We start from the raw sequence: 23,510 nt of genomic DNA on the forward strand, positions 1-23,510 counted from the left end.
GCGAGGGCAGGCTACTTCCCTCTCGATACCTCCCTTCCACGGTCTGTAAAGCCTGGACCACTGTACAGTACGGTATGGGTCAAGGTATGGGTCAAGTGAGCATTTGCAAAACCCGCCACACGGCGCCCGGCCCGCACGCCAGGCCAGGCAGATGAGCACGCTGAGGCCATTCTAGGGTCAAGGAGCAGCTGCTCTCCACAGCCCTCCTGCTCGCTGCGCCAAGCCGCCGGCGGGTCCCCAGGCCCTTCCTCTCCTGCCGATGGCGCCGCGCCCAGAAGCCCGCCCCACCTAACGCGCACAAGCGCACACGGGCCAGATCAAACTGAACAACTGATGTTAAAAGGCCACCAGCTTCCCCTTGCTTTTTCAGAAGGAAAACAGCATTTAGTCCAGAAGAGACGAGACCATTTCCGGCACGTGTCCACCTCCGAGAGAGGCCCCTACGAACAGGGAGAAGTGCTTCACGGACCGCGGCAGACGGGCAGGAGCGACTGAAGGAGCCCGACTAAAGGACGGAGAGCATGGCCGCGCAGCTCCGGTGCGCTCCCGGACTCCTGCAGAAGCTCACCGCCCCCGACCCAGAAGGAAAATGGCCGAAGCTGACCGATGATGATGATTCTGAGACGTGAGCCTTCACAAGGTCCGGACAGGAAAGATCCACGCGCTGTTCCAGCCTGCAAACCGGAGGGGGAGCAGAAGGCTCCCGATTCTGAGGCCGCAAGCACCCAGGCTGCAGCGAGGCCGGCAGGGAACGTGCCGGAGCCCGGGCACAGCTGCCCCAAGGCCGCAGGCTATACCCAGCGTCGCAAGACCCCCAGACCCTCCAGGTGCCCGTGAGGGCCGAGCAGGAAGGGCTGTCCTCGTGTTCTTTCACAGAGGAGCGCGCTGCTTCTCAATCATTTTACCCTAAGGCACAAGGCTCGGAGCTGCCACAAGCCTCACGGGCGCGCAGCAAGGCCAGAAAGGTAACCGGCCACAGGCCCCAGTGCCAGCTCCCTCTGCATCGGTAAGGTCTCCGCTGCATCTCACAGTTCCCCAGGGTACTTCCCAGCGCCGAGGGACTCTCACCCACACTCCCATAACAAAGGTTCCCCTGGTTGAACCTGGACAGACTACGCAGCACCAGGCCCAGCGCTATTCCTGCCTGAAAGGGCCTTCACCGGAACCCGAATTCCCCAGGCCCGACTCTCACCCCCCCCCACCTCTGCAAGCGGCGCAAGTGTCTGCCAGACTGCAGGGCGCACCTCTCCACCATCTCTGTGCTCCCAGGATCTCGTGCAGGGCTTGTTACAGAAAGCAGGAAGTCCAGGAAGGCCGGCTGAATTCAGATAAATGGTGATGGGATGATCCAGAACCCCACGTGGCCCAACCTTGGATGCTCGGTGAGCAACCAGAAGGCCACAGTGTGTAAGACAGGCCAGCAGCCCTGGCAGCAGCCCGGCTCTGCACAGAACTCCAAGGACAAGGCCTCATGCTGACAACTCCAGAGCCCCCACCAGGGTCCACAAGCTCATTCAGGTACCTGGCTCCTTCCAGTCTGGGATGGCCAGTCTTCCTCAAACTAGCCCCATCATCCAAATGACAGCCCCAAAGCCCAAAGAAGTCACGTGTCTATAAAGAAGGGACAGAATCTATAGTCAGATCTTCCAGAAACCAGGGGAATTTCCAGCATGAAACTCAAATCACACCCAGAGCTTAAGTACCAGAGCGCACCAGCAAACAGGCCAAGAGAGAGCTGTGGGTCCCCAGGCTGCTCCCCCACGGACCAGTGCCTTCTCACCAGGACGACCCCACGCCCCGCCTGGCTTGGGCAGCTTACACTTGTCTCTGCACCCGCCACCTCAAAGCCTTCCAGTCTGGACGAGATGAAATGGGCCTTCTGTCCCCCGGCCTCTCGTGGGGAACACACGAGTGTGTGCACAGCTTGCCTGTACAAACAGAGTGCAGTGCTGCTCACCTGGGACTCAGCTAGCAGCCTATAAAGTAGGGAAAAAAAGGCTCTGAGTAGTGAGAGTCAAACAGACATCACAAAGGTCACCAACAGGCTGAGCGAGGGCGTCCCTCCGCCCTGTCGGTTACACAGAGCACATCCGGGAATGAAAGGTCACTGCGGACAACCCAGTCCACAGCTCTGAGCAGCACATGCTGCGTCTCGCGCTGAGGCCGACCCAGAACTACAGAGGTGACAGGAACCAAGGCTGCTTCCTGGCCGGGTCAGCCGCCCTCTGCACTCCAGCAGAAGAGGAATCCAAGGCACAGAAATGTTCCCACAGGTAGGAAATGAGCCTGGGGAATCCTCTGCCTCACTGTTGTGGGACGCAGCTGCTCATTGCAAGTCACAAAAATTAATAGAAATGCACCTGTACTTACGTGGAAAACCCAAAAGACTCCACCCCAGAACTGCTAGAACGCACACAGGAATTTGGCAGTGTTGCAGGATAAATAAAATCAGTGCACAGCAACCAGCTGTACTGTACGCACTAGCGATGAGGCAGAAGGAAGAGAAATCAAGGAGTTGATTCCATTTACAATTACACCGAAAACCATAAGATAGCTAGGAATACACCTAACCAAAGAGGCAAAGGATCTGTATTCAGAAAAATACAGAAGGGCACCGGGGTGGTGCAGGGGTTAGGCCTCTGCCTTCGGCTCAGGTCGTGATCTCAGAGTCCCACATTGGGCTCTCTGCTCACCGGGGAGCCGGCTGCCCCTCTCTCTGCCTGCCTCTCTGCCTGCTTGCGATCTGTCAAATAAATAAATAAAATCTTTTTTTTTTTTTTTTAAAGATTTTATTTATTTATTTGACAGAGGGAGATCACAAGTAGGCAGAGAGGCAGGCAGAGAGAGGAGGAAGCAGGCTCCCTGCCGAGCAGAGAGCCCCATGCGGGGCTCGATCCCAGGACCTTGGGATCATGACCTGAGCCGAAGGCAGCGGCTTAACCCACTGAGCCACCCAGGCGCCCAATAAATAAAATCTTTTAAAAAACCCCAAACACGGGGCACCGGGGTGGCTCAGTGGGTTAAAGCCTCTGCCTTCGGCTCCGGTCATGATCCCAAGGTCCTGGGATCGAGCCCCGCATCGGGCTGTCTGCTCAGCAGGGAGCCTGCTTCCTCCTCTCTCTGCCTGCCTCTCTGCCTGCTTGTGATCTCTGTCAAATGAATAAATAAAATCTTTAAACAATTAATTAATTAATTAATTAACCCAAAATGCTATAGAATAGTCATGAAAGAAATCGAGGAAGACACAAGGAAATGAAAAAACGTTCCATGCTCACGGACGGGAACAAACACCGTGATAATGTGTATGCTACCTAGAGCAATCTACACATTCCACGCAATCCGTACCAAATACCAGCAACATTTTCACAGAGCTGGAACACCAGTCCTAATATTTGTCTGGAACCTAATGTTTGTCTGGAACCATTTGGAGTCTGAAGACCCCAAATAGCCAGAGGAATGTTGAAAACAAAACAAAGCTAGCAGCATCACAATTCCAGGCTTCAAGCTCCATTTCGAAGCTGTCATCATGAAGACAGTATGGTCCTGGCACAAAAACAGACACATCAATAAATGGAACAGAACAGAGAGCCCAGAAATGGACCCAACTCTATGGTCAACTAGGCTTCCACAAAGCAGGAAAGAACATTCAATGGAAGGAAGACAGTCCCTTCAACAAATGGTCTCGGGAAAACTGGACAGCCACATGCAGAAGAATGAAACTGGACCATTTCCTTACACCACACATGAAAATAGACTCAAAATGGATGAAAGACCTCAATGTGAGACAAGAATCCAACAAAATCCTTGAGAAGAACACAGACAGCGACCTCATTGACCTCAGCCACAGCAACGTCTTCCTAGAAACATTGCCAAAGGCAAGGGAAGCAAGGGCAAAAATGAACTAATGGGACTTCATCAGGATCAAAACCTTTTGCACAGCAAAGGAAACAGTCAACAGAACCAAAAGGCAATGACAGAACGGGAGAAGATATTGGCAAAAGACATAAAGGCCTAATATTCAAAATTTATAAAAAACTTATTAAAACACCCAAAGAACAAATAATCCCATCAAGAAATGGGCAGAATGGGGTGCCTGGGTGACTCAGTGGGTTAAGCCTCTGCCTTCCGCTCGGGTCATGATCTCAAGGTTCTGGGATCGAGCCCCGCATCGGGCTCTCTGCTCAGCGGGGAGCCTGCTTCCCCCTCTCTCTCTGCCTGTCTCTCTGCCTACTTGTGATCTCTCTCTCTCTGTCAAATAAATAAATAAAATCTTTATTAAAAAAAGAAAGAAAGAAAGAAATGGGCAGAGGACATGAACAGACATTTCTGCAAAGAAGACATCCAGATGGCCAACAGACACATGAAAAAGTGCTCCACATCACTCGGCATCAGGGAAATACAAATCCAAACCACGGTGAGATGCCACCTCACACCAGTCAGAATGGCTAAAATCAACAAGTCAGGAAACGACAGATGCTGGCGAGGATGCGGAGAAAGGGGATCCCTCCTCCACTGTTGGTGGGAATGCGAGCTGGTGCAGCCACTCTGGAAAACAGGATGGAGGGTCCTCAGAAAGTTGAAAATTGAGCTACTCTATGTCCCAGCAATTGTACTACTGGATATTTACTGTAAAGATATGAATGCAGTGATCCGAAGGGGCACGTGCACCCGAATGTTACCACAATAGCCCAACTATGGAAAGACCCCAGACGTCCATGCACAGCAGATGAATGGATCGAGAAGATGTGGTGTATATACACGATGGAATACTATGCAGCCGTCAAAAGGAATGAAATCTTGCCATTTGCAAAGACGTGGATGGAACGAGAGCGCATCATGCTGAGCGAAATAAGTCAGTCGGAGAAAGACGACTATCCTATGATCTCCCTGATATGAGGAACTGGAGAGGCAGGGGGAGGGGTTGTGGGGGGCAGAGAAGGAAAAAATGCAACAAGATGGGATGGGGAGGGAGACACCCCAAGGGACTCTCAAGTCTAGGGAGCAAACTGAGGGTTGCTGGGGTCGGCGCGAGCCCTGGACCTTGTATGACAGCTCTGCGTCCCCTAAATCTAATGAAAAAGAACTGCTAATATCTAACATCTACCAGGCTGGGCTTCCTGGAAAATTACCGGCCCCGTAGGAACTCGAAGTTGAACCCTCTGTCTCTTCAGCCGAAACCCCCGTGAGGAAAAGGGCGGATTCCTGGGCCAGAGCGGGGAGAGCGGAGCGGGTGGCACCTGCTTTGTGTATTTAGTTTGTTTAACGTGACAGACCGACAGAGCGGCGGGGCGGGGCGGGGCGGGGGCAGCAGGCTCCCCGCTGGGCCGGGAGCCGACGCGGGGCTCGATGCGGAGCCCCGGGACCGCGACCGGAGCCGAAGGCAGGCGCTCACCCACCGAGCCCCGAGCGCCCCAAGGACCCCGGGCTTGGAGAGCGGCCTCCTAACCGCAGACCCAGCCCGCGCGGCCGACGGAGGACAGACGGGCGGAGCAGCTGCACTTTCCGGGGCTGGGAGCGCGGCCCCGGGGCCGAGCGGGAACAGAGACCGCCGCCCCCGCGGCGCCGCAGGACGAGCGGGAGCGGGAGCCGGAGCCGGAGCCGGAGCCGGAGCCGGAGCCGGAGCGGGAGCCGGAGCCGGAGCCGGAGCCGGAGCCGGAGCGGGAGCCCGGCCCGCCGCGGGCGCACCGCACCGAGCAGCCCGCGGACGCCCGAAAGGCGGTCAGCGGGGCGTCCCGAGGGCAGACACCGGGCGGGCTCCGGGCGCGACCCCCGGGGCGCGCTCCTTCGGCCGTCCCGCCGGTGGAACCCATCGGCCCCGGCGCGGCCCCGGGCTCACCGCGAAGAGCGCGGGCGCCGGCCGCCGTGGAGGACGCGCGCCCCCGGCAGCCCTGGGGTCCCGGACGCGGCCCCGGACCGGGCGGCTCGGGGGTGGCCCTCGCGTTGCGGACGGGGTCTGACGGGGCGTGTGGGAGCGGGCGCCGGGGCGCGCCGTGCGGGGAACTCACCGGCCGCCACATCTTCGGGGCCGCCGCCGCCGTCGGAGCCGCGGCCGCTCCGGGTCCCGCTCGCCGCACGCGCTCGTCGCTCGGCCCAGCAGCCCCTGCGGGGCGGAAGCGCAGTGCGCACGCGCGCCCCGCCCCGCCCCGCCCCGCCCCGCCGGCCGCGGTCCGGGCCCGGAGGCCACGCCCATCCTGCCGGCGTCCGCGGCGGAGCAGCGCCCCCTGGCGGCGGCCGCAGCCGAGCTGTAGGGCCGGACCGCGCGCCCCGCCTCCACGCCCGCACGCGGTCCCCGCCCGGTCCCCGCCCGGTCCCCGCCGCCGCTCCGGGGCGGGCGTCTGCTCCCACCGGACGGAAGCCGAGGCTCGCGGGATCAGCTCGCTGGTGCCCCGGGGGGCTCCCAGCACGGGCTGAGGGAAGGGGCCCGCACGGAGGCGCGGTGCGGGGACACGGCTCTGAGAGCGGGAGCCCGGGCCGGGCAGCGGGGGGCGGCCCAGCACTCCTGCCGCTGGCCGGGGTGCGCCTCTCGCCTCGCCGCTCGCGTTCCCGCGGCAAAGTGAGGTCGGGGCTCCTTGTTCCTTGGACCGAGCGGGGAGCGCCTGCGGCGTGCCGGGCGTCCCGGAGGGCGGACGGTCCGCAGCGTCGCCGCGAGAGGCGCGCGCGGGGCGGGCGAGACCCACCGCAAGGCTCGTCCCCCCGCACCGGCCGGCCCGCGGCAGGGCAGGACGCGCCCAGGCTTCGCGTCCCGCCGTCTCTCTACCTGCCGGGGGCGGGGGCGGGGGCGGGGGCGGCGCGGGACACCGATCGCGGCAGCTCCTCTCCCCTCCCCCGCACCCCTGCCCGCTTCCCCCCCCACCCCCCCGGCTGGCTCCTCCCTTCCGCGGCCGCGCTCCTGGCGGTCCGGGACGCGGGGCTGCACCGGGCGCTCGTGCGGCCCGGCCGTCCTGCGGAGGCTGCGCGGGGCCTCGTGTCCGCGACTCCGCGCTGGCCGGCGCCGGCGCCCGCACGCGGGCTGCTCCAGAACCTTCTCCGCGGGGCTGGGCCCCCGGCGCGGCTCCTCTCCGCTCCTCCCGAGCCTCCCACGAGCCTCCTCCCTCTCCGCGGGATTCCTGCTCCCGCCAGCGCAGCCCAGTGGGCCCTGCTCATTGCCCTTTATCCCGGGCCCCGGTGAAGCCAGAGTCTCCCGCCAGGCCTCTTCGGCTGCAGCTCAGCGTCCAGAATCAGCCTGTTCCCGTTATCCCGCTTGCAACAGATGCGGGGCTCCGGACTCCGGCTGAACGCAGACCGCGGTCCGCGCTGGCTTTTTGCAGACAAGGATGCAACTTCCCGGCTTCACAGCCCTGTCCCCGGCGTCCTGGCTAGGGCCTGGCAGTGGGTCTTGAGCCCCTCCCAAGGCCAGACTTTCTGGAATATTCCCAGTTGCGTACATTCAGCCTCCTCGCCTAAACCCGTGATGTTTAAGGAAACTGGTCCAGGAGATGGTGTAGGCCCCATAAAAATGCTGCTAAGGCATCTGAGAAGTGACAGCAGCAACGCTGAGAATAGCAGCATGAGCTCAGACACAGACATGGCTGGCAGCCCGGGGCCACCTGCCCTGGGACTGGGAATGGGGGTGGGTGGGGCTTTCTTGTCCACTTTCAGGAAACAAAGTCCAGCCAGCTCCCACTCCTCAATAGCACTCTGTTCTATTGGACTCTGTTCTATTGCCACATCAAAGGACCTAGTACTGACTGGGCTCCTGTCCCAGGCACAGGTGCCTGGACTGAATGGGGGGACTCTACCCTTAGTTGTGCTATGTGAAGTCAGTTCCCCAAAGCTGAGATGACTGCACCCCAGGAGTGCCAAGAAAACTTTCCTCCAAGTGATCACTACTCCTGGTCCACCCCAAACCCAGACACAGTCCACACTAGCGCTGCCCAGTCAGTCCCCTACTCCAAATCTGCCAGCTCCCGTGTTCCCAGGCATGAGTCTACAAAACTGTTGTTTCTTAGAAAAAATAAAAAAGGAAGTGTGGGGCACTGGGGTGGCTCAGTTTTAAGTGTCTGCCTTCAGCTCAGGTTGTGGGATCAAGCCCTGGGCAGGGTGGGCTCCTCGCTCAGTGGACAGCCTGCTTCGCCCTCTGCTTCCCACTTGTGCTCTCGCTCTCTGTCTCTCGCTCTCTCTAAAATAAATAAGATCTTTTTTTAAAAATGGAAGAATATCTTTACTAAGAAGCATGATTTCTCACGCAAACATTAAATGAACATGTATGCGGTGACCAAACAATGTCCCTGCAAAAGATACGTCCCCTTTCTAACTTCTGCAGCTTCTGACACGACTTTATGTGGAAACAGGGTTGTTACACATGCAATGAGTTAAAGTTCTCTGGATGAGATCATCCCGGAGGAAGACGGGCCCTAACCCCAGTGGCTGGTGTTCTTATACGAGAAGAGAGAGACCTGAGGCACAGAAGAAAAGCCTATGTGGAGGCAGAGGTATGGACGGAGTGGCTTGGCCACAAGCCTGGGGATGGTGGGGATGGTGGCACCACCAAAGCGTGGAGGGCCTTGGAACAGGGTCTTCCTCAGAGCCTTCGGGAGCCAGCCCTGCCAAAGCCTTGACTTCAGATCTGCGGCCTCCAGCACCCATAGGATGAAGTTCTGTCACGGTAAGCCACGAAGTTTGTGGAAATTAGTTCCAGCATTCCTAAAAAAACTAGTACAATGTGTCAAGGGTTTATTTAATTCATTAACTAATGAGACCCCAAGGAAGTGATTACGAGTTCAAAAGGGAAGTTCAAAACCTACATATCTATGTGGAGTAAAGGAATCTTGAAATGAATTTTTTCTTTGTTTTTTATAAAATTCAGTTTTATAATCTGCACAATAAGGTGTTCATAACATTTACATTTCTTTTTTTTTTTTTTTTTTTTTAAAGATTTTATTTATTTATTTGACAGAGAGAAATCACAAGTAGATGGAGAGGCAGGCAGAGAGAGAGAGAGAGGGAAGCAGGCTCTCAGCAGAGAGCCCGATGTGGGACTCGATCCCAGGACCCCGAGATCATGACCCGAGCCGAAGGCACTGGCTCAACCCACTGAGCCACCCAGGCGCCCCACATTTACATTTCTTTACAAATTTTTTTTTATTTATTTACTTGGGGGAGAGAGAGAGAGCGAGCATGAACAGGGGGAGGGGCAGAGGGAGAGGGAGGAGTGGGCTCCCCGCTGAGCCGATCCCGGGCTGGATCCCAGGACCTGGATGCCAGGACCCCAGGATCATGACCTGAGCTGAAGGCAGAGGCTTATCTGACCAGCCACACAGGTGCCCCGACATTTACATTTTTTTGAAATGAAATTAAATATAGATGGAGATTGGCTTTTTCCACAAGAAAAATTAATTGAATCTCTGCTGAGGAAAATTTATTTGCAAATGTGTAAAAAGGAATATCTGCATGGCTCTTAGTCATCTGCAATTTACGGAGCTGTGGGATCATTCCAAGGGGATGAAAGGTAGGATCTGATAGAATCAGATAATCCAGAACGGCGTCCTCTACACTTGTGTGGTTTTCCATTCGAAATACCACTAATGGGAGGAGTCCAAGACGGCAGAGGAGCAGGAGGCTGGAAAAAGAGACGTCTGGTTGGGGCATCAGCTCGAGAGCTCTCCAACCCTTCTGACACCTGCGAATGCAACCTGCGGCTCAAGGGAAGAGCGGGCGTGACAGAGACCAGGGAGAAGGAAGCGGTTGACTGCTGTTCCCTGAGGGCTCACTGCGGAGTGGGGGCCCCCAGCTTTCTGCTCCAGGGCGGGGATTGGGAGGTCGCCACGTTCAGTCTTATCCTCTAAAGCTGCCCAGAAAGGCTTCCGGGAACAAAAGCCACATAGAGTAACCCAGAGCGGATTAGGGATTACATAGCCTGGCAGCCTGGCAAGGGTGTTGCAGTTCAGCCCGGGGCAAAGACACCTGAGCATCACTGCAGCCGGCCCCTCCCCCAGAAGCTCAGCAAGAACATCCACCCACAACCAAGTTCACCAACCAACGGGCCTGCGAAACTCCAGCGCTAGGGGAATACAGCACATAGAATTCATGGCTTTTTCCCCATGATGTTTTACTCTTTCAACTTTAATTTTTAAAATTTTCTTTATTTTTTCTTAAATTTTTCTTCTTTTTTCAACCAACTTCCTATTTTATCAACTCCTTTTTAAAAATATTTTTAAAGTTTCATCTTTATAGTCACATTCTATTCCTTTATTGTATTTAATCTCATTTTTGAATATATATAAATTCTTCTTTCTTTAAAATATTGAGATACAGTTTCTCTTAACAGACCAAAATACACCCAAAACCTAGTGTATGGATCTGTTCTATTCACCTGCCTAATCATACTCTCTCTTTTTTTCTTCCTCTTCTTTCTTTTCTGTTTTTTTGTTTTGTTTTGTTAGTCCTTTAAAATTTCCATCTTTACAGTTATAGTCTATCCTTTCAGTGTATTTAGTTTTATTTTGCTATATATAAGTCTTTCTTCCTTTACAATTTTGAGCTGAAGTTTCCTCTAACAGAGTGACCAGAACACGTGCAGGAGATAGTGTACTGCTCTGTTCTGTGCATCTGCCTGATTATATCCCTTCCTTTTTTTTTTTTTTCTTTTTTAAAGATTTTATATACTTATTTGACAGACAGAGATCACAAGTAGGCAGAGAGGCAGGCACAGAGAGAGGGGGAAGCAGGCTCCCTGCCAAGCAGACAGCCTGATGCAGGGCTCGATCCCAGGACCCTGGGATCATGACCTGAGCGGAAGGCAGAGGCTTTAACCCACTGAGCCACCCAGACGTCCCTCCCTTACTTTTTTATTGTTGTTGTTCTTTTTCTTTTTCTTTTGTTTTTTTCTTGTCCTTTAATTTCTATTTTTACAATTACATTCTATCCTTTCATTGTATTTAATTTTATTTTTGTATGTATATGTTTTTCTTTCTTTATAATTTTGGGATCTAGTTTTCTAAAAAACAGACCAAAATACACAGAGTCCAGTGTATTGCTCTATTCTGCTTATCTGTCTGATTATATTCTCTCTCCCCCTCCTTTTTTTTCCTTCCCAGTTTCAGGTCTCCTGATTTGTTTAGTGTATATTTCTCTGGGGTCTTTTTGCCATTTTAGTATTTTGTTCTCTCATTCATTGATTCTTCTCTGGACAGAAAGATAAGATGGAAAAACTCACCTCAAGAAAGAGAACAAGAGGGACACCTGGGTGGCTCAGTCGTTAAGCGTCTGCCTTCAACTCAGGTCATGATCCCAGGGTCCTGGGATTAAGCCCTGCATCAGGCTCCCTGAAAGCAGCTGCAAGAGGTATGTAACTTATGAGGGTAGAAAAATTAGATTAGCAGCAGACCTATCCCCAGAGACCTGGCAGGCCAGAAAGGACTGGCATGATGTATTTAGGTGCTAAATGAGAAAAATATGCAGCCAAGAATACTTTATCCAGCTAGGATGTCATTCAAAATAGGAGTAAATAAAAGCTTTCAGGACAAAAAGAAGCTAAAAAAAAATTGTGATCACCAGACCACCCTACAAGAAATATTAAAAGGGGTTCTCTAAGCAAAGAGAGAGCCCAAAAGTAATATAGACCAGAAAGGGACAGAGACCATATACAGTAACAGTCACCTTGCAGGCAATACAATGGCACTAAATTCATACCCTGAATGTAAATGGGATAACTGCCCCAGTCAAAAGACACAGAGTTCCAGATTGGATAAAAAAGCAAGAACCATCAAACTGCTGTCTGCAAGAGACTCTTTTTAGACTCAAAGACACCTCCAGATTTAAACTGAAGGGGATGGGAAATCATTTATTATGGTAATGGAAATAAAAAGAAAGCTGGGGTAGTAATCCTTATATCAAACAAATCACATTTTATTTTTTTTAAGATTTTATTCATTTATTTGACAGAGAGAGATCACAAGCAGGCAGAGATAGGCAGGCAGAGAGAAGGGGGGAGGCAGGCTCTCAGCTGAGCAGAGAGCCCAATGCGGGGCTGGATCCCAGGACCCCGGGATCATGACCTGAGCCGAAGGCAGAGCTTTAACCCACTGAGCCACCCAGGCACCCCAAACAAATCACATTTTAAATATTTTGGTTTTTTTCTTTCTTCTTTTCTTTAAAGATCTCATTTCTTTATTTGACAGAGAAAGAGACAAGAGAGGGAATACAGCATGGGAAGAGGGAGAGGGAGGAGCAGGCTTCCCTCTGAGCAGGGAGCCCGATGTGGGACTTGATCCCAGGACCCTGGGATCGCGACCTAAGCTGAAGGCAGATGCCTAATGACTGAGCCACCCAGATACCCCATCAAATTACATTTTAAACCAAAGACTGTAATAAGAGATAAGGAAGGACACTATATCACAATTAAAGGGACTATCCAACAATAATATCTAACAATTGTAAATATTTATGCCCCTAACATAGGAGCAGCCAATTGTATAAACCAATTAATAACAAAATCAAACACGTCAATAATAATACAATAATAGCAGGGGACCTTAAGACCCCCCCTGCAATGATCAAATCATCTAAGCAGAAGAGAAACAATGAAATAAGGTATTTGAATGACATCCTGGACCAGATGGACCTCACAGATATATTCAGAACGTTTCACCCCAGTGCAACAAAATACACATTCTTCTTGAATGCACATGAAACATTCTCCAGAACAGATCACATCCTGCATCACTAATCAGGTCTCAACTGGTACCAAAACACTGGGATCATTTCCTGCAAATTTTTGGACCACAATACTTTGAAACTGGAACTCAATCAAAAGAGAAAAGTTGGAAAGAACTTAAATACACAGAGGCTAAAGATCATCCTACTAAAGAATGAATGGGTCAATAAATTAAAGAAGAATTTTGAAAATTCATGGAAACAAATGAAAATGAAAACACAACTGTTCAGAACCTTTGGAATGAAGCAAAGGTGGTCCTAAAAGGGAAGTATATGGCACTACAAGCCTTTCTCAAAAAACAAGGAAGGGCTCAAATACACAGCCTAACCCTGCATCTAAAGGAGCTAGAGAAAGAAAGCAAATAAAGCCTAAGCCCAGCAAGAGAAGAGAAATGATAAAGATGAGAAAAGAAATCAATGAAATAGAGACCAAAAGAATAGCAGAATAGATCAACGAAACTAGGAGCTGGTTCTTTGAAAGAATTAATATAATAATAAACCCCTGGATAGATGTATCAAAAAGAAAAGAGAAAGGACCCAAATATATAAAATCATGAATGAGAGAGGAGAGATTACACCAACACTAAAGAAATACAATTATAAGAACATATTATGAATAACTACATGCCTACAAATTAGACAATCTGGAAGAAATGGATGCATTCCTAGAAACATATAAACTAACCAAACTGAACCAAGAAGAAATAGAAAACCTGGACAGACCCATAGCCAGCAAGGAAATCAAAGCAGTCATCACAAATCTCCCAACAAACAAGAGTCTGGGGCCAGACAGCTTCCCAGAGGAATTCTAGCAAACATTTAAAGAATAATTAATATCTATTCTTCTGAAGCTGTTTCAAAAAAAAAAAAAAAAAAAGCGAAATGGAAGGAAAACTTCCAAACTCTTCTTATGAGGCCAGCAATACCTTGATCCCAAATCCAGACAAACACCTCATCAAAAAGTAGAATTGCAGACCAATATCCCTTGAAAACAGAGATGCAAAAATTCTCAACAAATACTAGCCAATGGGATCCAACAGTACATTAGGAGGATTATTCACCACGACCAAGGGGGATTTATTCCTTGGCTGCAAGGTTGGTTCAATATCCACATATCAAAGTAATATACTACATAACTAAAAGGACAAGAACCATATGGTCCTCTCAATCGATGCAGAAAAAGCATTTGACAAAGTACACTATTGATTAAAACTCTTCATATGGGTGCCTATGTGGCTCAGTCAGTTGGGCGTCTGCCTTTGGCTCAGATCATGATCCTGGAGTCCCAGGAGTGAGCCCTGCATTGAGCTCTCTGCTCAGTGGGGAGTCTGCTTCTCCCTCTGCCCCTCCCCACTCTCACTCTCTCAAATAAATAAAAACATTTAAAATTTTAAAGAATAAAACTCTTCAAAGTATAGGGATAGAGGGGACATACCTCAATATTGTAAAAGCCATCTATGAAAACCCCACAGTGAATATCATTCTCAATGGGGAAAAACAGAGCTTTTCCCCTAAGGTCAGGAACATGGCAGGATGTCCACTATCATCACTGCTAGTCAACATAATACTCGAAGTCCCAGTCTCAGCAATCGGACAACAGAAAGAAACAAAATGCATCCTAATTGGCAAAGAAGAGTCAAACTCCACTCTTTGCAGAGGACATGATACTCTATGTGGAAAACCCAAAAGACTCCCCCGCAAAAAAAAAAAAAAAAAAACAAAAAAAACAAAAAAAACCACACACACACAACTGTTAGAACTCTTACAGGAATTCAGTGAAGTGGCAGGGTATAAAATCAATGCACAGAAATCAGTTGGATTTTTACACACTAACAATGCGCCTGAAGAAAGAGAAATTAAGGAGCTGATCCCACTTACAGTTGCACCCAAAACCATAAGATACATAGGAATAAACCTAACCAAAGAGGCAAAAATCTGTTGGTGAGAATGCAAGCTGGTCCAGCCACTCTGTGAAGCAGTATGGAAGTTCCTCAAAAAGTTAAAAATAGGGGCGCCTGGGTGGCTCAGTGGGTTAAGCCTCTGCCTTCGGCTCAGGTGATGATCTCAGGGTCCTGGGATCGAGCCCTACATTGGGCTCTCTGCTCAGTGGGGAGCCCATTTCCCTTCCTCTCTCTCTGCCTGCCTCTCTGCCTACTTGTGATCTTTCTCTCTGTCAAATAAATAAATAAATAGATCTTAAAAAAAAAAAAAGTTTGGGATGCCTGGGTGGCTCAGTGGGTTAAGTCTCTGCCTTCGGCTCAGGTCATGGTCTCAGGGTCCTGGGATTGAGCCTCGCATCAGGCTCTCTGCTCCACGGGGAGCCTGCTTCCTCCTCTCTCTGCCTGCCTCTCTGCCCACTTGTGATCTCTCTCTCTCTGTCACATAAATAAATAAAATCTTTAAAAAAAAAGTTAAAAATAGAGCTACTCTTTGACCCAGCAATTGCACTAATGCACATTTACTCCAGAGGTACAGATGTAGTGATCTAAAGGGACATCTGCACCCCAATGGTTACAGCAGCAATGTTTGCAATACCTAAAATATGGAAAGAGCCAGATGGCCATCAACAGATGAATGGACAAAGATGTGGTATAAATATATACAATGGAATATTACACAGCCATCAAAAAGAGAAATCTTGCCATTTACAATGATATGGATGGAACTAGAGGATATTATGCTAAGCAAAATAAGTCAATCAGAGAAAGAGAATTATCATATGATCTCACTGATATGAGGAATTTTTTAAAAGATTTATCTACTTATTTATTTACTTGACAGAGAGAGATCACAAGTAGGCAGAGAGGCAGGCAGAGGGAGAGGGGGAAGCAGGCTCCCTGCCAAGCAGAGAGCTCAATGTGGGGCTCAATCCCAGGACCCTGAGATCATGACCTGAGCTGAAGGCAGAGGCTTAACACACTGAGCCACCCAGATGCCCCTAATATGTGGAATTTAAGAAACAAAGCAGAGGATAAGGAAAGAGAATGAAAAATGAAATAAGTGAAACGAGACAGTGAGACAAACCATGCGACTCTTAATCTTAGGAAACAAACTGAGGGTTGCTGGAGGGGAGGTGGGTGGGAGGGTGGGGTCACTGGTGATGGACATTGGGGAGTATGTGATGTAATGAGCACTGGATATTACATAAGACTGATGAGTCACAGCCCTGTACCCCTGGAACAAATAATACATTATATGTTCATTTAAAAAGAGTGAGAGAGGGACGCCTGGGTGGCTCAGTTGGTTAAGCAGCTGCCTTCGGCTCAGGTCATGATCCCAGCGTCCTGGGATCGAGTCCCACATCGGGCTCCTTGTTCAGCAGGGAGCCTGCTTCTCCCTCTGCCTCTGCCTGCCATTCTGTCTGCCTGTGCTCACTCTCTCTCCCCCTCTCTCTCTCTGATAAATAAAAAAAAAAAAAATAAAAAAAATAAAAAAAAAAAAATAAAAAGAGTGAGAGAAATACCACTAATGTATTGTCTGCTCAGTAGGTTAAGCATCTGCGTTTGGCTCAGGTCATGGTCCCAAGGTCCTGGGATCAAGTCCTGCAACAGGCTTCTTGCTCTGTGGGGTTCCTGCTGCTCCCCCTGCTTCTGCTCTCTCTCTCACTGTCTCTCTATGACAAATAGATAAATAAAATCTTTTTTTTTTCAAGATTCTATTTATCTATTTGACAGAGAGAGAGAGAGAGAGATCATGAGTAGGCAGAGAGGCAGACAGGGGCGAGTGGAGCAGTGGGAGAAGCAGGCTCCCCGCTGAGCTGAGAGCCCGACTTGGGGCTCGATCCCAGGACCCCAGGACCATGACCTGAGCCAAAGGCAGAAGCCTTAACCCACTGAGCCACCCAGGCGCCCCTCCCCCCACTTTTCAATAAAATTTTTTTTTTCCAAATAAAGATCACTCTAGGACATAAAATCAGGCTCTTTTCAGTAAGTGTGACCTGGTTATTTATGTGGATAACAAGTGTTAAACCATAAGTTTGCTTTGCAGGAAGTTTTTTTTTTTTTTTTTTTTTTTTTTTATTAAAGGTTTTTATTTATTTGACAGATCACAAGTAGGCAGAGAGGCAGGCAGAGAGAGAGAGAGAGAGGAGGAGGCAGGCTCCCTGCTGAGCAGAGAGCCCGATGCGGGGCTCAATCCCAGGACCCTGGGATCATGACCTGAGCTGAAGGCAGAGGCTTTAACCACTGAGCCACCCAGGCGCCCCAGGAAGTTTTGTTTTGTTTTCTTTTCTTTTCTTTCTTTCTTTCTTTCTTTCTTCCTTCCTTTCTTTCTTTTTTTAAAGATTTTATTTATCTGTTTGACAGAGAGATCTCTCTGTCACAAGTAGGCAAACAGCAGGCAGAGAGAGAGGAGGAAGCAGGCTCTCCATTGAGCAGAGAGCCTGATGCAGGACTCGATCCCAGGACCCTGAGATCATGACCTGAGCCAACACAGAGGCCCAACCCACTGAGCCACCCAGGCGCCCTCTCCATGTGTTTTCTAAATTTCTTCTTTGATTTCTTACTTGCCCCACTTGTTGGTTAGTAGCATGTTATATAACTTCCATGTATTTGTGCTCTTTCCAGATTTTTCCATGCGGTTGATTTCTAGTTTTCCAGCAATGTGTTTGGGAAAGATACATGGTATAACTTCAGTGTTTTTAGATTTGTTGAAACTTGTTATATGACCCAGTATGTGATCATTCTGGAGAATGTTCCATTTGCACTTGAAAATAATGTGGATTCCACTGTCTTAAGATGGGATGTTCCGAATACATTTGTCAGATCCGTCTGGTCCACTGTATCATGCAAGCCGCTATCTCCTTGTTGATTTTCTGTTCGGATGAGCTGTCTGTTGACATTAAGTGGGGTGTTGAAGTCACCTACTATTATTTCATTACTATGATTTACTTTCTGTATGTTTACTATTAGGTGTTTTATGTATTTGGGTGCTCCCATGGTGGGTGCATAAATATTTACAACTATTATATCTTATTGTTAGATTGTCCCCTTTATGGTTTATATAGTGTCCTTTGTTTCTTGTTGAGTCTTTGCTTTAAAATCTATTTTGTTGGGCAGGGTTAAGCACCAGTCTTTGGCTCAGGTCATGATCCCAGAGTCCGGGGATCGAGTCCCGCATCGGGCAGTGCTGGGGGTCCCTGCTCAGTAGGGAGTTTGCTCCTCCTTCTACCCCTTTCCCTTCTTGTGCTCATGCACTCTCTCTTTCTCAAAAATAAACAAAATATATTTTTAAAAAAGTCTATTTTGGGGGGAGCGCCTGGGTGGCTCAGTGGGTTAAGCCACTGCCTTCGGCTCGGGTCATGATCTCAGGGTCCTGGGATTGAGCCCCACATCAGACTCTCTGCTCAGCGGGGAGACTGCTTCCCCCACCCCTGCTTGCCTCTCTGCCTACTTGTGATTTTCTCTCTGTCACATAAATAAATAAAATCTTAAAAAAAAAAAAAAGTCTATTTTTGGGATGCCTGGGTGGCTTAGACCATTAAGCATCTGCCTTTGGCTCAGGTCATGATCCCAGTGTCCTGGGATTGAGCCCCGTGTCAGGCTCCCTGCCCAGAGGGAGTCTGCTTCTCCCTCTCCTACTTCCCTTGCTTGTGTTCCCTCTCTCACTGTGTGTGTGTCTCTCTCTGTCAAATAAATTAATTAAGTAATTAAAAAAATGAAAAAGTCTATTTTGTTTGATATAAGTATTGCTACCCTGCTTTCCTTTCCCTTCCATTGCACAATAATACTTTCCCATCCATTCACTTTCAATCTGCAGGTGTCTTTAGGTCTGAAATGAGTCTCTTATAGGCAGCATATAGGTGGGTCTTGCCTTTTTGTCCATTCCATCATCTTATGTATTTTGATTGTTTAGTCCATTTGCATTCAAAGGAATTATTGACAAGTATGTACTTACTGCCATTTTGGTACTTGTTTTACTGTTGTTTTGTTTTATGGTTGTTCTCTGTTCCTTTCTTCTCTTGTTCTCTTGTCTCATGGTTTGCTGGCTTTCCTTAGTGGCTTTCCCTAGTGACATACTTGGATTCCTTTCTCTTTATTTTGCATGTATCCATTACAGAGCTTTTGTTTGAAAAATATTTTATTTATTTATTTGACAGACAGAGATCACAAGTAGGCAGAGAAGCAGGCAGAGAGCCCAATGTGGGGCTGGATCCCAGGATCCTGGGATCATGACCTGAGGTGAAGACAGAGGCTTTTAACCCACTGAGGCACCCAGGTGCCCCCATTACAGATTTTGAATTGTGTTTACCATTAGGTCTGTGTATAACCTCTTCTACATGTAGCAGTCTATATTAAATTGATGGTCACTTAAGTTGAAACAATTCTTTACCTGCCTCCCCCCAAGTTTTAGGTATATGGTATCATACTTTACATCCTTTTGTTTTGTGAATCCATTGACAGACTTTTAGAGAGATACTTAATTTTACTGCTTTTGTGCTTCCTACTTTTCTTACTGTTATGATATTTTCTTTCCACTCATCTCTTGTTGAGCTGGCTTAGTGGTGATGAATTCCTTGAACTTATTTTGTCTGGGAAACTTATCTTTCCTTCTATTCTGCACGCTGGATGAGTATTCTTGGCTGCAGGTTTTTTTCCTATCAGCACATTGAATATATCATGCCACTCTCTTCCGCTATGCAAAGTTTCTTCTGAAAAATCCTCTGATAGCTTTATGGGGTTACCCATTTATGTAACTGTTTTCTTTTCTCTTGCCTTTTTTTTTGTTTTGTTTTTAAGATTTTACTTATTTATTTGACAGAGAACACAAGCAGGCAGAGAGAGGGGAAGGGAAGCAGGCTCTCTGCCAAGCAGAGAGCCCGACATGGGGCTCAATCCCTGGACCCTGAGATCACAACCTGAGCCAAAGGCACAGGCCTAACCCACTGAGCCACTCACGCTCCCCATCTCTTCTCTTGCTTTTAAAGTCTCTATCATTACTTTTTACTATTTTTTAAAAAGATTTTACTTATTTTTTTTAGCAGAGAGAGACACACAGCAAGAGAGGGAACACAAGCAGAGTGAGTGGGAGAGGGAGATGCAGGCTTCCTATGGAGCAGGGAGCTCCCACAACAGTGTGGGACTTGATCCCAGGACCCTGGGATCATGACCTGAGCTGAAAGCAGCTGCTTAACAGCTGAGCCACCCAGGCACTCTACTTTTTGCTATTTTAATTACTATGTGTCTTGGTGTGGACTGCGTTGGTTTGATTTTGTTGGAGACTCTGTGTCTCCTATATCTGGATTTCTGTTTCCTTTCCCAGATTCAGGAAGTTTTCAGCTAGTATTTCTTCATATAAATTTTCTTTTCTTTTTTTTAAAGATTTTATTTATTTATTTGTCAGAGAGAGAGAGCGAGTGAGAGTGAGCACAGGCAGACAGAGTGGAAGGCAGAGTCAGAGGGAGAAGCAGGCTCCCTGCGGAGCAAGGAGCCGGATGTGGGACTCGATCCCAGGACGCTGGGATCATGACCTGAGCCGAAGGCAGCTGCCTAACCAACTGAGCCACCCAGGCGTCCCTCTTTCTCCTTTTCTCTCTCTTCTCCTTCTGGAACTCCTATGATGTGAATGTTGTCACACTGGATGATGGGCTGAGTTCCCTTAACCTGTTCCATTAGCCAGTTTTTATTATTCATTTTTCTTTTTGCTGTTCAGCTTGGTGACTTTCTGTTCCTTTGTCCTTTAAGTGACTGATCTGTTCTTCTGTTTCCTCTAATCTACTGTTTATTCCCTCTAGTGTATTTTTAATTTCAGTTATTGAGTTCTTCATCTCCAATCGGTTCTTTTTCATGTCTTCTATTTCTTTGTTGAGGGTCTCACTGAGATTCTCCACTCTCTTCTCCATTCTGGTGAGTATCTTTATGGCCATTACTTTAAATTCTCTATCAGTCATATTACTTACCTCTCTTTTGTTAGGTATCTTGCTATGGTTTGTCCCATTCTTTCATTTGGGACATCTTACTCTGTCTCCTCATTTCATCTAACTCTCTGTGTCTGTTCCTATGTTTTAGGAAATTCAGCTACATCTCCTGCTCTCTCTTGGCACCTTGTGAAAAATCAATTAACCGTAATCATTACATAAGTATAATATCTCTTTCAGAACTCCTGATTCCATTTCATTGCCCTCATGTCTATCCTTACATCGGTACTAGTATTGCCCAGCTTTTTTTTTTTTTTTTTTTTAAGTAATCTCTATGCCCACCATGGGGCTTGAGCTCATGACCCAGAGATCTAAGACCCTATATTCTACCAACTGAGACAGCCAGGCACCCCAGTACTGCTCAGTATTGATTAGTGTAGCTCTGTGCCAGGTTTTGTAATTGGAAAGTGTGAGTGATTCTTCCAACTTTATTTTTAAAGATTATTTTGGCTATTCTACATCTTTTGCATCTTGTTATGAATATTAGGATCAGCTTGTTGATTTCTGCATTAAAAACCCTTTGAATTTTGATAGGAATTTCTTGAACCTGTCTATCAGTGTGGAGAGTGATGCCATCTTAACAATATTAAACCTTAGGATCCATGAACATGGAATCTGTTTCCATTAACCTGAGTCTTTATTTTAATTTTCTTTTTATTTTTAAAATATTTTATCCATTTATCCAACAGAGAGATAAAGAGAAAGAGCACTAGCAGGGGAGCAGCAAGCAGAGGGAGAGGGAGAAGCAGGAACCTTGCTGAGCAGAGAGCCTGATGTTGGACGCAATCCCAGGACCCTGGTATCATGACCTGAGCCAAAGGCAGATGCTTAACAGAATGAGTCACCCAGGTGCCCAAGTTTTGTTTTGTTTTGTTTTAAGATTTATTTATTTATTTGAGGGTAGGGCAGAAGGAGAGAGGGAGAGAGAGAGAGAGAGAGAGAGAGAGAGAATCTCTAGCAGACTCCAAGCTGAGCACAAGTCTGACACAGGGCTCAATCTCATGGCCCCAAGATCACGACCTGAGCTGAAATCAAGAGTCAGATGCTCAACTGACTGAGCCACCCAGGCACCCCAAATTCTTGCATCTTCTTTAATTTTTTTTTTTTTTTAAAGATTTTATTTATTTGACAGACAGAGATCACAAGTAGGCAGAGAGGCAGGCAGAGAGAGAGAGAGGAGGAAGCGGACTCCCCGCTGAGCAGAGAGCCCGATGCGGGACTCGATCCCAGGACCCTGAGATCATGACCTGAGCCGAAGGCAGCGGCTTAACCCACTGAGCCACCCAGGCGCCCGCATCTTCTTTAATTTTTTTCAATGTTTTATAGTACTCAGTATATAAGTTTTGTACTTTTTTTGGTTAAATTCATTTCCAAGTATTTAATTATTTTTGATGCTATAGTAAATGATTTTTTTTTCATAATTTCTCTTCAAGTTGTTCATGGCTAGTATATAAAGACAACAGATTTCTGTATATCAATCTTGTATCCACAACCTTGTTAATATGTTTTTTAGTACTTTTTAAAATAAAGATTCTATTTATTTATTTATTTGACAGAGAGAGACACAGCGAGAGGGAACACAAGCAGAGGGAGTGGGAGAGGGAGAAGCAGGCTTCCTGTTGAGCAGGGAGCCTGATGTGGGGCTCAATCTCAGGACCTTGGGATCATGACCTGAGCCGAAGGCAGCTGCTCAACCAACTGAGCCACCCAGGCGCCCCTCCCTTCAATTCTGTAAGGTTTTCAGTATATGCAAAGTTTCTTCTGAAAAATCCTCTGATAGCTTTATGGGGTTACCCATTTATGTAACTGTTTTCTTTTCTCTTGCATTTTTTTTTTTTAAGATTTTATTTATTTATTTGACAGAGATCACAAGTAGGCAGAGAGGCAGGCAGAGAGAGAGAGAGAAGCAGGCTCCCCGCTGAGCAGAGACCCCCGATGCGGGGCTCGATCCTGGACCTTGGGATCATGACCTGAGCTGAAGGCAGAGGCTTTAACCCACCGAGTGACTCAGGCACCCCCATAATATTACCCTTTAATCCTTTTGATTTCTGTAAGTTCAGTAGCAATGTCTCATTTTTCATTCTTGATTTTAGCAATTTGAATTTTGTCTTTTCTTCTTGGTCAGTCTAGCTAAAAGTTTGTCAATTTTTTAAATCTTTTCAGAGAACCAACTGTTGATTTTCTCTATTGACTTTCTACTTTATATTTCATTTATTTCTGCACTAATCTTTATTATTTTCTCCCTTCTGCTTGTTTTGGGTTTAGTTTGCTCTTCTTTTTCTGATTTCTTAAAGTAGAAATGAAGGTTATTGATTTGACATATTTTGTAAGATTTTATTTACTTATTTTGACAGAGAGAGGGGGGAGGGGAGAGGCAGAGGGAGAGGCAGAAGCAGGCTCCCCACTGAGCTGGGAGTCCAACATGGGGCTCAATCCCAGGACCCCAGGATCATGACCTGAGCTGAAGGCAGACACTTAACTAAGCCACCCAGGCACACCTGATTTGATACTTTTCTTCTAACTACAGGAGTTTACAGCTCAAAATCTGTCTCGACATTCCTTTCACTGTATCTTTACATGTATGTGGTGTATTAATTTCTTCTTGGAGAGGTAGAGCGGAGGGGCAGAGAGGACAATCTTGAGCAGGTTCCACGCCCACGGCAGAGCCCCATTCACAGCTCCATCTCGCAACCCTGAGATCATGGCCTGAGCCAGATGCTTAACTGACTGAGCCACCCAGGCCTCCCTGTGGTGTGTTTATTTTCATTCATATCAAAGTATTTTCTAATTTCCCTTGTGACTTCTTCTTTGGCCCATTGGTTATGCAGAAGTGTATTTTTTCTTTTCCACATATTTGTGGATTTCCCAACTTTCCTTCTATTCCTGATTTTTAATTTCTAAG

General features: G+C 48.1%; 1 protein-coding gene across 4 annotated transcripts in view; it reads right to left on the reverse strand.

Annotated features, from left to right (window-relative positions):
* ADCK5 (aarF domain containing kinase 5) overlaps positions 1-6,205 on the reverse strand; it is a 16,319-nt gene extending 10,114 nt beyond the window's left edge. The window contains exon 1 of one of the 4 annotated variants that reach the window (XM_059165431.1): positions 6,006-6,205. In XM_059165431.1, coding sequence (XP_059021414.1) covers positions 6,006-6,190 — 185 coding nt within the window. In that variant the 5' untranslated portion in view covers positions 6,191-6,205. The remainder of the gene's footprint in view (positions 1-6,005) is intronic. The other 3 variants (XM_059165432.1, XM_059165433.1, XM_059165430.1) reach the window with 3 other exon arrangements.
* Between the last annotated feature and the right edge of the window lie 17,305 nt (positions 6,206-23,510).

This window comes from Mustela lutreola, chromosome 3 (assembly GCF_030435805.1).
Source record: "Mustela lutreola isolate mMusLut2 chromosome 3, mMusLut2.pri, whole genome shotgun sequence".
NCBI classification, from domain to species: Eukaryota; Metazoa; Chordata; class Mammalia; order Carnivora; family Mustelidae; genus Mustela; species Mustela lutreola.